Genomic DNA, 13,491 nt, shown 5'->3' with positions numbered 1-13,491 from the left:
GCAAGCAGAGTTTGATACAGCTCAGCTGCTGAAACCACTGGAGCAGAGGGGGGTTATTCCAAGTACTTTCAATAAACTTTCAGATTTCCAAATCTTTCCTCATCAGAAATAGCTTAATGATGGGCTTCAACTAAGCTCAAAAATATGAACAGAGCAGAACTCAGATTAAATCTCTTTTGATAAACTTCTTCATTTTAGCCACATTACTGACTACCTGACTACCACTGCTCTGGATTCTGGGAGCACTCTGGAGTCCAAGAGGAAGTCTCTTCTAGAGACATGAATGAATTCTCTCAGACTGGCATATCTAAAGATGACTAGGAACAGTCCACTGACTACCCAAACCACTAAAATTTTGTGCAGTGTCTACACTGGCATAGTTCAGACAACAATAGTTACAAAGCATTCAGGGTCCATATCCTACAATGTCCAGCTGTTCTGAAAATTAATATACTCAAACACCTCAAGCAGAAAAACAAATGCCCCCACAAAACCCCAGAAATCAGGCCATTTAAGATGGTAAACTAATTTTGATTTTGCTCCTGACATGTTCTCTTTGATGGGCAATGTGTATGTGGATTCATCTTACCTATCATTCACCAAACAAAAGGGAGGCATCTAACCAAAACCACTGCTCCACATTTCCTCTCCCTTACCCTACTGATCTGGTTAGGATAGGAACAAACCACTGAGTTTCAGAGCCCAAACTCTCTCCACTGGCTGATGAGAGACAGAGACAACCAATTTAATTTTTTTTCTTTCTAAAGTAAGGCAAGATGACAGCCAAAATGACTGGCTTACAAACACTGTACTAATTTCAACAAGGTTGATTTTTGCTATCCAGAATAACTTGATTGCTTAAGATTCCAACCCCAGAAAAAATTCCCCCTACTGAAATACTCATTTGCTACTAGATAATAGGAAGCACTAATTATTGTAATCCTTTTACTTGCAAGAGTTTTCTCAGAGGACAGACACTATGCCTTGAATTCCTGTGTCAGGAAGACATGTTCTATCAGTAAATTTTGTCTCCTGATCTGGTGACCTGAGATGCTCACTAAATTAGCAATCTCAAATTACAGCATTGCTCATTTGCAGCAAGGCAGCAAGTGAAAAACATTAAGAGTCTGTGGAAGTTCATGAAAGAGTAAGGCACAGTTCAGGACATAAAATATTCATTGCTCATTCTGCTTTCCCTTCATTTGGTAAGTGCATTCATTACTGTTACAGAAAGGTATAAAACACATGGTAATAAACAAAGCAAAAAAGTCATCCTGAAAGATCATAAATGACACTGCTAACTAGAACCTACTTCCAGTAAAGTTCATGTGAGTGGAACCTCTCAAAGATGAAAAATGTAACAAAGTTTTTATCAAGGTCCAACGTAAATCCAAATTTTGCTTCTCTGCAATTATGTCTACTTGCTTATATTCTGAAGTGACTTTATAGTATCACACTGAGCCAAGAGTTTCCACTGTTGTACCTATGTGGTAGGCACTGTACAGGCATGACACCCAAGGAAACACTCCTCATCCAGGCAGGAGACTATGCAACAAACTGTGTGATATCTGATAAAAAAGACAGATGGAATGCAGGACTGGGCTATGACAATGAAGGAGTTCACTGCTGCCTAGTAGAAGACTCGGGGTAAAAACTATATATCCAATTTCCCAAAAAAGTTTAACTACAGTAGTGGACCTAAAGCTTCCACTTTTGTCCCCTTCCCATTCACAGCTTTCAGATATTCTTCCAGTATGTATCCATATGTATCTCAGTTCAGGTCACCTTTCTGGGCTTGATTTCAGTGATGAAGTACGGTTTGGCAGTGGCAAAGTGGCAGACCTCTTTACAACCATCTCTGAATCAATATTGTCCATCTCACTCTTGGATCGGGGAACTGAAAGCTGGGTTCTGCCTGTATGATAAGTCAGAAATAGGAATATTGGTGAATTGGATAGGAGGCAAATAAATACATACTTTACATGCCCTTTCTGTTTGACAGATTAAACAAGACATGAATTACTTACTGTCCTCGGAATAGGAATAACGAGGAGAGTATGAATCAGAATCTTCATCTGAAAGACAAAAACATTTTGCATGTGAGCTGAAAAAGCCCCAAAGAAGAAGCACCAAAGACCCTTTCATTTTCCCTACTAATACATTCACCATAATTTGAGTGATATGCCCAATACTTACCACAGGGAGAGGATCCTAAAAAATAAAATCCCAATGAGGTTTAAATTGCATTTAAATATAATTCCTAGATTAGATATAAATATTAACATACTACTTACACTAATACTTTTCTCCAGGCTCTCTAAGCACTTTAGAATCTAAACAATCTCTTTTTATCACAAAACTCCTGTACATCATGGGTTGTACACTTTATTAAAAGCTGAAAGATAAATAGAGGATCTAAAAGCCACAGTATATGATTAAAATAACTTATTAGGTGCTAGACATAGGAATAGAGCTGAGGCTTCCTGCTCCCAATTATATATGATAATTGCTGGGACACCTTTCTTGTATTAACTTGCATACCAAGTTGAAGCATAGTCACTGACTCAGATGATCTTCTAGGCACAGATGATGTTTCTGGCACAAGACACACACATAAACCTGGGCCAAGCAACAGTTCTTGTTCTGAAGAGCTTATAACAGCAAAGAGGTATAGAATGTGTATAGAGATATTAACACAGCTCTAAAAGAGCTAGGAATGACATCAGTGTAACGGAGTGGTGTGGTCTGGCCCCCAAGCTGAACAACTTTCTCTTTTTGACAGTGACAGTGCTACACTGCATCAACACAGCAATGTCCTTTCCAGGACACAACTGCTACCCTGGGCCATGGAACCACACGATGCCTTATTCAAAGATAACATGGTACTGGAGTGCACAATGCAGATGTGCCCAAAAAGAAGGGAGGGTGGCCGCATCACCACCTTCTGCTCTACAGATGATGGTCAGAGAAGACTGACTTGATAAAAAAAATAGTGGTATAGAGCTGTCAGCAAAAGTATTAGTAATATCCCTGCGAAGAAACCACTAGTGTGACAGAGATAAAAAGACCAAAAAAAAAAAAATCGATGATGGTAGAATGAGGTAGATAAAAGAACATTCTAAGAAAGTGTTATGTGAATTTAGTGCTGTCAATCAACAGATTGAAACAATTTCCAAATTTTCTATCAAGGAGAATATCAATCAGCTGCTAAAGCCAATCTCATCTGCTGGAAAAACAATCTGGCTAACACAGCTGACCTGAAATTGCACTCAAGCTTTAATCAGGCCTTTCAGGGAGGCTCGGGGAAGTCTTAACTTTAGCCACTCTTCTTTAGTTCTCTTGGTGAATTAATCAGAAGGTTTAAGTTCTAAAAAGATAGTTATTGACTCTGGTGTGCTTATCATAACTTTCAGGCTTAAAAAATAGAAAAGGTCAATTTTCTGGCCAATTCCTGTATTTTAAATCTTAATGACAGAAAACAAATATTTATATTATACTGAATTGTTGACAAAATTGACTGGTATTCTTATATATGTTTGTTTTATTCAGATAGCAAAATACTTGGTAAATCACAAAACTCTCAGTCCCTACCAATACAGATGAACAAATGTCTAATACTGTCTTCACAACCATTCATTCACCTCTAATAATCCTACTTAGTGCTGGTGATCAATAAAAAATAATTTGATTTACTTACTTGAAGAGAAATATCAATATTTATTGTAGCTCATCATTCAAACAAAAATACCATATAATAAAAAATTCACTTCAGATAATTGCTATTTTCCAATTTTTATTATTCTAATATCTACAATAATGAGAACAGGTATGTTTTGTCTCTGAGTATCTTATCAAGAAGAATGTTTACATTTCTTTCCTTTTGACAGCAAGAAATACTGAAACACAGAAATCTGGAATGACTTGATAACATTAAAAAGCAAATCAGAATTAAGCATTAAAACAACATCTCCTGTCTCTCAAAGCTTCATTCTATCTGTGGGACCCTCCTTAATGGAGCAAGGTATCAACAGTTTGTAATTTCAAAATCTGATTCCTTTAAAGAGAAGAGGCTGTTCCTTGCAGAACCTAGAGAATCTGCAGGGTTGGGTTTCTAGAGACTCTAAATATACTTTAGAGAGGAGCTCAAATCTTGATATTTCTAGGAGATCCTATGCATCAATCCAATCTGACTCTAATTGTATGAAATTGAGGCTCCCACCCACACTCCAAATAATCTACATCATCATATATTCCTTACCAAGGAAAGAATCCAAGCAAATATTAGAGAAATGTTTCTCAATGTATTGAGAATAAAAAATAGTGTTAGGTCCAATAAAGTTTCAACTACCTAAACAGCAAATAACTTTCATATGCACATTTGTAAGTGCACAGGAGACATTTATGGGAAATCAGACTCTTAATATATTACCATAGTAGGTTTTGCAAACTATGTTAGTTCAGGCAAGTAAAATAAATTTTCAAACCTCATTATGAACAAGGACATTTTCTCTGTAAAACTCCTTTATCCATTAATAACTGAAACTGTTTCTCTCTCATCCATACCCACATAACATTCTGCTAATAGAAAATAACTTACACTGCATTATGATTTGCAAGGCAGGACTCTTCACCTAATAGGTTTCACCAAGAAATTATCAAGTGTCTTAGATACCTGTATTACACTTTGTCCAGGTTCATTTTAACAGTGTAATGCACCTTACATCTCCTTGTCTTCTTTGAGCATCTCAGCTCGTATTATATGCTTTCTTCTTACACAATCCCCACCAGATGTTTAATATGAACATTGAATGAAATGGTTGATTAACAGTCTCACCAGGGTTGGCTTGAGGCACAGGCTAAGTAGGCAAGTTCCTACATTGCAGGATCTAAAGTGTCACCAAAGCACCAAGTCAACAAGGCTGTCACCAACAACTTTCCCAATCAGGAAATGTTTGTATGCCCAATGTGTGCAGCAGATTCCATTGTTTCTCATAGATAAGTATTTTGCACAGTTACATGATTAACACTGCAGCAGATGCTATTTCCTCATCCCTGAAATACGACTGCAAAGGATTCTGATTTGAATATGAAGTTAAAAGGAATCTGCTGAGCACACGAAGAGATAAAGACAGTGTTACTTCAAGCTGCGAGATGTGCTGATGAGACCTTCAAACTCTGTCCTTGCCTAGATATGCCAAGTGCACCTAAGGCCAGCCCTGAACCTATGTTACCAAGTTATGTTTATTTTAAAAGACTATACTGAGGGACCGATCCAAAAGCCACTGAAGCAAGCAGCCTTTTTACCAATAGGCTTCAGTGACATTCTGGATCTGGCCCTAACACTGTTAATATTAAAAACCAGAAGCAAATAGTTAGCGAAATTTATTGATCTGAAAGGAGGGGAGAGAAATCTCAGTTAAACATCTTTATATGTAAGTCAGCAATCTAAACATGTTAAATAATCACCGCACGCACAACTGATAAGCGCATAAAAACCAAGCAAACCCCAAGTCTGTAGCATTAGTCAAATACCAGTTACAAAGCCAGAGGAGCACTGCAAAGCCAAAAGGGCATCATACAGTCAAGGCATCGCTTAGAGTGCAGCAAATCATTATGAGGCAGCACAACGCTCAGCAACTAGAAAAAACTCGGGGAAGAAAATAAATGGATAAGGCAGCATTTGTGCAGAAAAATATATATGGACCTTTATGATTACCTTCAGAGATAGGACTAGGAGTAGACGCAGGAAACTGGTATGTAGGAGAATAAGGATTGTCTTCTGCAGCAGAGAAAAGCAGTGGATTTTGAGACTATCCACAATGAAGTGGAGGTCCTACTTCATCCCCCAATTTCCTATCACTATATGATTTTATTGCCTACTTTAATAACACTAGTGTAGTTGGCATCATATTTTAAAAAAAGATTAATGGATTAGCAAAGATTTAGTTATTTTATGCATCACTTAAGAAGATATACTGGGCATAACTGAATTTCCAGCCAGTATAATGTAACACGTGGGTAACAGAAAGCTAGAACCTGAATCTAGTTACTATTAGGGTGCTATAGTACAGTTAACTCAAAGCACAAGACAACAGATACTCTGACTAAACTTCTGGTACCTTCAGTTTTTTGCTGGATTTCAGGAAGTTCAGGAAATATGTAGGTAGGGCAATAAGGGTTTTCTTCAGGAGTGTCTAAGGAGAGGAACATGATTTGCAAAAAAGAACAAAGAGGACAGATTTAAAGGGGAAAAAGGGCAAGACAAGAATCCATTCAAGCTGACTGCAGAACAGGCCCTCTCATGCTGATCTTCTAGCATGACACAACCTAGAATGCCTCTTTGCTCACTGCTGCCTTGCATGTCTGGGCCTTGTGAGAGATCCTGAAAGCCAAGGGAACTGTACTCATTCTCCTCCATCTGAGCACGGGCTCTGGCTGAGCTGAAGAACCTCTGTTAGGAGCAGTGGGATTAGGAAACTGTTCAACTCCTCCTCATTCCATCCAATATAACACAGCATTTAATTATGCATAAAGCTCATCATGACAGCACCTGCAGCACCAAATACAGCTCCAGTTTTGCATGCTCTACATTTTATTATATAAGCACAGATATGAACTGCATTTGCCTGCACATCAGGCTGTTCAGAGGGTTCAGTTTGCAAATGCTATTGCAGCCATTTCTCACATAGAAGAAAAATCTGAATGTATCAGCAGTTGGGCACAGAACTGCCCCAAGGTGGGAATCTCCTGAAGTGCACCACCACAAAGTTTGCAAGTTCTCACCACAATTCCAGGTTTTGAAAGGAAAAAGCTTAAGGTTTTGAAAAAGCAGAGTTCACATTCTGAACTCATAAAAAAATCAATGGAAACCTTTCCATTAGTTTCAAAGAACTTCAAATCACTTTGTAGTGCAGATACTAAAGATTTACAGTGTAAAAAGTTTTCTCTTATGCACAGAGGAGTTTCAGGGATAACCTACTGTCCTTTAAAAGTGTGTGGGATGGGGTTGTCTGCTACAACAGGAGTTCAGGGATCTATTTTCTACAATTATGGAATTATTATCATCTTTCTGGTCTCAAATAGTACACTTGATTTCATGAGGGCACTACAGTTCACGTTTCAGAACAACTCAGACCTTTCTTTGGACTTCACTGTTCTCTCACCTTTGACTTCAGAGATTTTAAATACATTAGTTGAGTTTTGTGGTGCAGAGCAAACACTAGTTAACATAAAATGCTTTTATTTAACATCCAGTACAATTTTTCACATGAATGAAACAATATGTCATCAAGGTAGTCTTTTAAAGTAAATAAAAACCATCTGTGCTACAGTACCTCTGTTTAGCTTGTGGATCTGTTTGAACATCGTCTTGTACCAGTCCTTCGATCTGTCTGTATTCTATTGGAAAAATAAAAGTAAATCATCACAACAATGATTTCTACCAGCCTTTCAAAGTCATTACAAATATTCCAGAAATGAAAAAGGTTTATGCTCTGCTATGTGAAGGCTATATGATGTTAATACTCCGAAATATGAGTGATTTCCCTTAAGATACACAATCTCATACGTAACAAAGCTATAGGTTTCACTCAAGTTACTAATAAAGTACAAACTTTGCAGAGGCAGGTTATAACTTCTATAGAACTGCAGATTGTGTAGAAGGTTTTGCATATTAATCTGATTTGACATCTAAAATTAGGCACCTTGCCTATTTTAGTTATACATACCAATTTCCTAAGTATTCAATGGACAGTTAGAAACATTTAGTGTTCAATTCACTCCACATAACAGTCGTAAGAACAGGTTAATAGTTTTTTTCATAATTTCCCCTGAACACTGAAAGAACCTAAAAATGTTGTACAGAAGAGATATCTGCCTTTAAGATGGCTAAAATGAGACAAAACTCTCCTTCAGCTGATAGCTGTGAAAGAAACAGAGGAGCAGAAGACAGTATTTTCAAATATTATGAGAAGAAATATTAATTTTTAATTTTCTTTCCCCCTGAGGCAGCTGAAACAGGTCATTGATAGCAAATGGAATCATTCATCATAAAATACATTGAAACTAGAATTCTCTCTTCCCTTACATCTCTGCATCTTTAGTGAATTCCCTCGTCCTAAGGTAGGCAGAATCGAGCCCAAGTTTTATCCATCAACCGCATGCTCAGTGTTGTCTTACCCTCAGTGGAATCCCAATATCATCAACGGAGGTATCAGCCATGTGGTGAGGGCTCTTGATAGTGCTTCTCTTTTCCTCCGTTGACCTCTTCTCACTTGGCACTGTCTCCTGAACCAGCTTGTCCCGTGTGAGTGCTGAATCAACTTTATCAGAAACTAATCTGTCTGGCACTGAATCTGGAAATGACAATGGGGGATTCTTATCTCATCCCAGCATTTCACCACATCACCATATTCTGCTCTTTTAAGGCAAAAATCCCAGCAAGTAGTTGATGAGACAGACTGTGTCACTGCTAACTGTGGTTAGAAGCTGGATTGAAGGAAATCTCCCAGGAAACTGTCTGATGCCAGCAAAAGCGGGCTTGCATCTCTCAGGTAGTTACTGTCACACATTTCACAACAGTCTCACCTCTCATATAAAACAAGGGAAAATTTTATTTTTAAGGAGTGTTTGAGAGTTGGGTTTTTGTGTCCCTTTGACTAATTAGCAACTCTTCAATCTCATTCTTCATCAAAAAGCACCAGCGATAAGAGTCTCCTGGACATCTTTATTCTGCTGGTGTTCTCAATCTAAAGGAGCATCCTATGTGGCAGTGGGGCACTACTTTGTAACAGCTTGCACTCACCTGCCTGACAATCCCATTTATTACAGTCAGTATATGATGTTTCAATTAACTTCTGTGCATGCATGCACACATATGACATATGATTGCACGTAAGTCTGCATAAAGACGGAGGGAAATAGTAACTAACTGCTTCAGACCGCTTCCAAAACTGGAATTCGGACTTGCTTCCAAACTGGAATTCCTTGAAGCTGTCCAACTGACACTCAGAGGTAGCAGCAGGCACCACCACTGGCCAAGGAATCTAGGGACTTCAGGTTGCTCTGAAGCTCTACTATGCCCTGGAGAGCTGCAGTTCAGCAACTCAGGCTCAGTCAAGAATTTTTTCTATGTGGATTTCTTAAGAGGAAATATCTGTAATTTTACAGTCTGTCTCATCAAGACTTTGCCAAATCCTATCATTTTTACGTCACTGCATGCATTGAAGAGAGAGAGAGATGTTTATTCACATGCACATCACCATACTGCCCAAAGCCATTAAATGTGCAGAAATCTGAAAGGGCCAGATATCAGAGAAAAGGCTCATGCACAGCAATGCATTGATCTGTTGGTACCTTGAGCAAACACAATTCTGCCCCATGCAATTCAGTACTGAAGGATTTGCATTTAAAAGGTTGGTTTGAAATTAACATCAACCTTTAAATTTCCCTCCTCTTTAAGATAAAAACAAAACAATAATGTTTATATGTTTATGTAAAATAGTAACGTTTATAAATGTTCAAAATGGGGCAAAGCATCTATTAAATCCTTGGTTGGCATTTTCATCCTTTTCCCCCTCCCTATGTGTGCAGTCTTCTATGTCCCTGGTGTACAGAATTTTCCATTTTGTAGGACATATTTGGGACTCTTTACTCAGCCTCTAGGAATTGCACATGAAAAGAGCAACTGAAACTAGACCATTCTTCCATGACCTTGGGGACCAAAAGGAAGCAGGTTTTTGTATGGGGATGAGGAGAGGATACAAACTTTAGGAAAGGTCACAACTTTTCTCCATTACTTATCATTGTCACTGCTGATGTGACTTCTGGTCTAGAAAAGTCATTATTTTCTGCAGACTAAAGAATTCAATGCCAGAGAAGGGCACAAAGTCCTTCTCTAACAGGACTGGTAAACATATGTTTTTTCTCTTTGATTCCCTAGCTCCCTGCACTGGAAAAATGGCTGGCTGTTTGCCAGGCAGACCTCATCTGAAACTATGATGATAATAGTCAAAATACCTAATACAGACATAAACAACAGGGAAAATGTATTACAATCTGATTTCCCAGTGCCACCGCCATGATCTAAACAAAATCTTTATTTTGATGATTTTGCAAACACAAAACCCACCAGATGGCTCATGCTGGCCTTCTGCCAAACATTTGATTCACATTTTTAATATTAAAACATGAAGGTCTGGGAGCTACCTAGAATGACAGCGAGGGCAAAAATCTACCAGCCCCTTAAATGTATTTTGAAGGAGTTTTCAAAAATAATTTTTGGAGTGCATTTAGAACTGGTTGAAGGAGCTGGACTGAAAACCCTGGAGACAGGAAAGGCCTACTTGACAGTACAAGTTGTGTTAGGGTAAGTTCTCCCTGTGTACCCTCCAGGTAAGTCCTTCCTAGGTTCATAGGACTAGAACCAACTTATCTGCTGGTTCTCAGTGTGCTGGTTCTCAGGCGTGCAACACCTGTTGCATGAGTCTTTGCAGACAGAGGAACAAAAGCAGACATCTTTCGTCAAAGATTTCCTACAATATCCTACAACTTGGAGAATAATGGCTAAATGTCACCCTAACTTACTTGCCATGGTGCTCCAATAATTTCAAGAGAGTTTATGAAGATATATACCAGGCTTGGAGGTATTCAAAAATCAGAGCCAAATCTGGTGCCTAATCGCCCAAATAACCAGATCGCACCAGTCAGCACACTCCACAGCACCTGAGCCACCCTTTTGCAACAGCAGCAGCAACATGTGGTGTTGCACAGCAAGAGAGTTTGACTGCTGTGACCAACAGGACATAAAACTCAGGGAAGAGGGGGCAGTCAGCAGCTTTGTGTGGTTGTCTGGTACACTGAGAGCAGATGCAGACCCAGCTGTACCACAAAGTACAATCCTCCAGATTGAGGATCTTTCAGGCTATAACAAACTGCTCTGTGGCTATCTGTAGTTCAGAAAACAAAGGAGGTCCTGATAATGAAGGGAAACACCTTGCAAAGGGTCAAACCAACAGGAAACCCCTGTTCTGACTTGCAGACAAGCATTAAACTCTCAGCCGAGTGGTGTCTGATGAGACAACAGCTACACCAAGGAAAGGAGCTGAGAGAAACCACTGTAAGCTGTTATGGAGCCTGTCACCTCAGAAGGGTAGCAGCACAGAGGAGGGACAGTCTGGGGGTGCAGCTGAAGGAACCTAGTGTATGAAGTCCAACCAGGTCAGCAACTGCCTCAGGGGCAGATTCTGTCCTAGTGGGACAGGCTTTGTTAGTCCAGGGCCCACATGGGAGAGTAGGAGCATGCAGTATTGGTTCTCTTGGGTTTCTACTGTGATACTTCAAGTGCTTAGGCACTCTCCAGGACTCTCTTCTCTCTAACCTCTCCATTTACCCCACCATGGCCACAACCAAAGAATGATAATACAGCATAATGCGCTGTTCCTATAACACCCACTGCAGACTCAGCTACTTCTAGTTGGGGCGTGGAAAGGAAAAAATGACCATGAAAACGACTTGCTCATCTTTCAAGGAGAGACTCTCACACCTGTGCAGAGAGGGGTAGCAGCACACATGCATATGTGTATACTACAAATTTACCACATATTTCTTGACATCTGGCACAAATACTTCTGCTCCTGGAGTCCTGTAAACACTGATTTTTATTTATCTTCCTCTCCCCTCACCACGCATGAGACTAACTGTACTGGATGTGTAGAGAAACATGAGAATATGCCCCCAAGGGAATAAAACTAAAGGCTCAAAAGGCAGCCGCAAAAGTCAATCAAACCGTTTGTAAATCTTTTGACTTAGGAGGGACAGATGAGTAATTTAGTGTTTTGGTATATTCCTTTGCAGTTCCGGGGCAGTGTGTTTGCTAAAGGTACTCCACAAGCTACCAGCAGCAGCTTTGCTCCAGCAGAGGCAGCCATTGGGGAGTAGCAGACCTTTCACATCATACCTGCCAGGCTACTAAGCCTTTTTTGCTGTTCTGTGGTAAAGGGAGAAACAAAACAAAAAGAAATACAGAACAAATGGGTGAGACATAAACAGCAAGTGCTCTGGTGCTGCATTTCTGACAGGCAAGAAATACGCTGTAGACAGAATGGCAGCAGCTGCTGGAGAGAATCTCTTTTCAAATACCCTGCCAAAGTGACAGCCTACTGTCCCTTCTCCACACAGCAGCCTCATGGAATAATATAAATCTCATGATGCAGTGACCGATACATTTGCAAAGAGCACTTTCATTTAAATTTTCATTTTTTCGTAACATCAGAGAATGAAAATGTCGGACAGAGGATAATTCGAAAAACAGTAAAAATTCACGGAGTCGAACAACTTGACAACTAACTCTGTTACCATTAGCATGAAGTACATTTTGAAATAATACTGCTGTAGCATTTTAAAGGGATATAGGAAAGGAACAAGTCATTGTTGGTGCTTGCTGAGTCTCATCCCATACCACTGAGCACAGATTCAGTGATTTGTGCACAGACACAACTTGAAGGTTTCGACTCTCAGAATGGTCCCCTAAGTTAGGGGCCTCTCATTAATGAGTTTCTAGACTGGGACATTTGTGGTATCTTTCAGCATGTTTGACCACCCTAAAGTTGATGCTTGCTAAAAGGATGCCCATTTGTCTGGCCCAAATCACAGCATGGAATAAAACCACGAATTCTTAGCACTCCACTCTGCTTTTTCTACTCCCTAGCAATTAATCATTTTATTTATTTTATTTATTAGTAAAAAGATTTCAAAACTTTAATATATTAAACACAACTGTTATATATTCATGATAAACCACGCCATGCAATGCCTGCCCAGGAAATAACTGTGCTTTGGGGTGGCATGTAACACTTGCCAAGTAAGTCTGCAGCAGGTCACAAATCTCCAGGTATATGGTGTTTGTTAGCAGAACCCACACCTTCACTAGACATTTGTACTAAGTGGATCATCACAGCAAGGGAACTGAGATATTTCTCCTCTGTGCAGATCCCTTGTCAATACCTATGAACTCTGTTCTTTAACCCCAGCCTTCGGCCCTGCTAATCACTGATGGCAGCTGCTCCTGTGCATTATGTTCATCTGAGAGCTGCCAAGGAAACAAACCCCAATGTGTGCTGGGTAGAAGGAAGGGTTAGCAATCTGAACCAAAGAGTAGGTGGGAACCTCCTGCTGCAGGGTTCACTGGTCTAAGCAGGCCATCAGCAAAAGTCTGCTGTATTATAAGAACACACAAGTGAGAAATGGCAGGATGCCCATCTCTGATTACTTGAGAGAAAAAATGCAAGTGAGAACAGTCTCAGCTTCAGTCAACACCTTCACTGAGGAGAACTATGTTGACTCACTAAACTCTTCTGACAAGAACATGTGGTTTAAAAAAGTCAGTCCTATCTCTTTTCCACAGGGAGAGAATACCACGAATTAATACACTTCTCATGAAAAAAATACTTTTTATGCGAAGAGAAGATTTTTTTTCACTTGTATCTCTATGTA

The 13,491-nt window shown here is 39.5% G+C and overlaps 1 protein-coding gene across 50 annotated transcripts in view; it reads right to left on the bottom strand.

Moving 5' to 3' along the window:
* Window positions 1–13,491, bottom strand: part of SORBS1 (sorbin and SH3 domain containing 1) — a 167,222-nt gene that overhangs the window by 36,874 nt on the left and 116,857 nt on the right. For 43 of the 50 annotated variants that reach the window (XM_064663717.1, XM_064663718.1, XM_064663720.1 and 40 more), the window contains 7 exons: window positions 11,957–11,986; window positions 8,179–8,354; window positions 7,335–7,398; window positions 6,120–6,194; window positions 5,717–5,779; window positions 2,028–2,075; window positions 1,786–1,915 (listed from right to left, as the gene is read on the bottom strand). In XM_064663717.1, the coding sequence (XP_064519787.1) occupies window positions 1,786–1,915; window positions 2,028–2,075; window positions 5,717–5,779; window positions 6,120–6,194; window positions 7,335–7,398; window positions 8,179–8,354; window positions 11,957–11,986 (586 nt within the window). The remainder of the gene's footprint in view (window positions 1–1,785; window positions 1,916–2,027; window positions 2,076–5,716; window positions 5,780–6,119; window positions 6,195–7,334; window positions 7,399–8,178; window positions 8,355–11,956; window positions 11,987–13,491) is intronic. The other 7 variants (XM_064663705.1, XM_064663737.1, XM_064663702.1 and 4 more) reach the window with 4 other exon arrangements.

Source organism: Pseudopipra pipra, chromosome 8, assembly GCF_036250125.1.
Source record: "Pseudopipra pipra isolate bDixPip1 chromosome 8, bDixPip1.hap1, whole genome shotgun sequence".
Lineage (NCBI taxonomy): Eukaryota > Metazoa > Chordata > Aves > Passeriformes > Pipridae > Pseudopipra > Pseudopipra pipra.
This window is presented reverse-complemented; position numbering and strand designations above follow the sequence as displayed.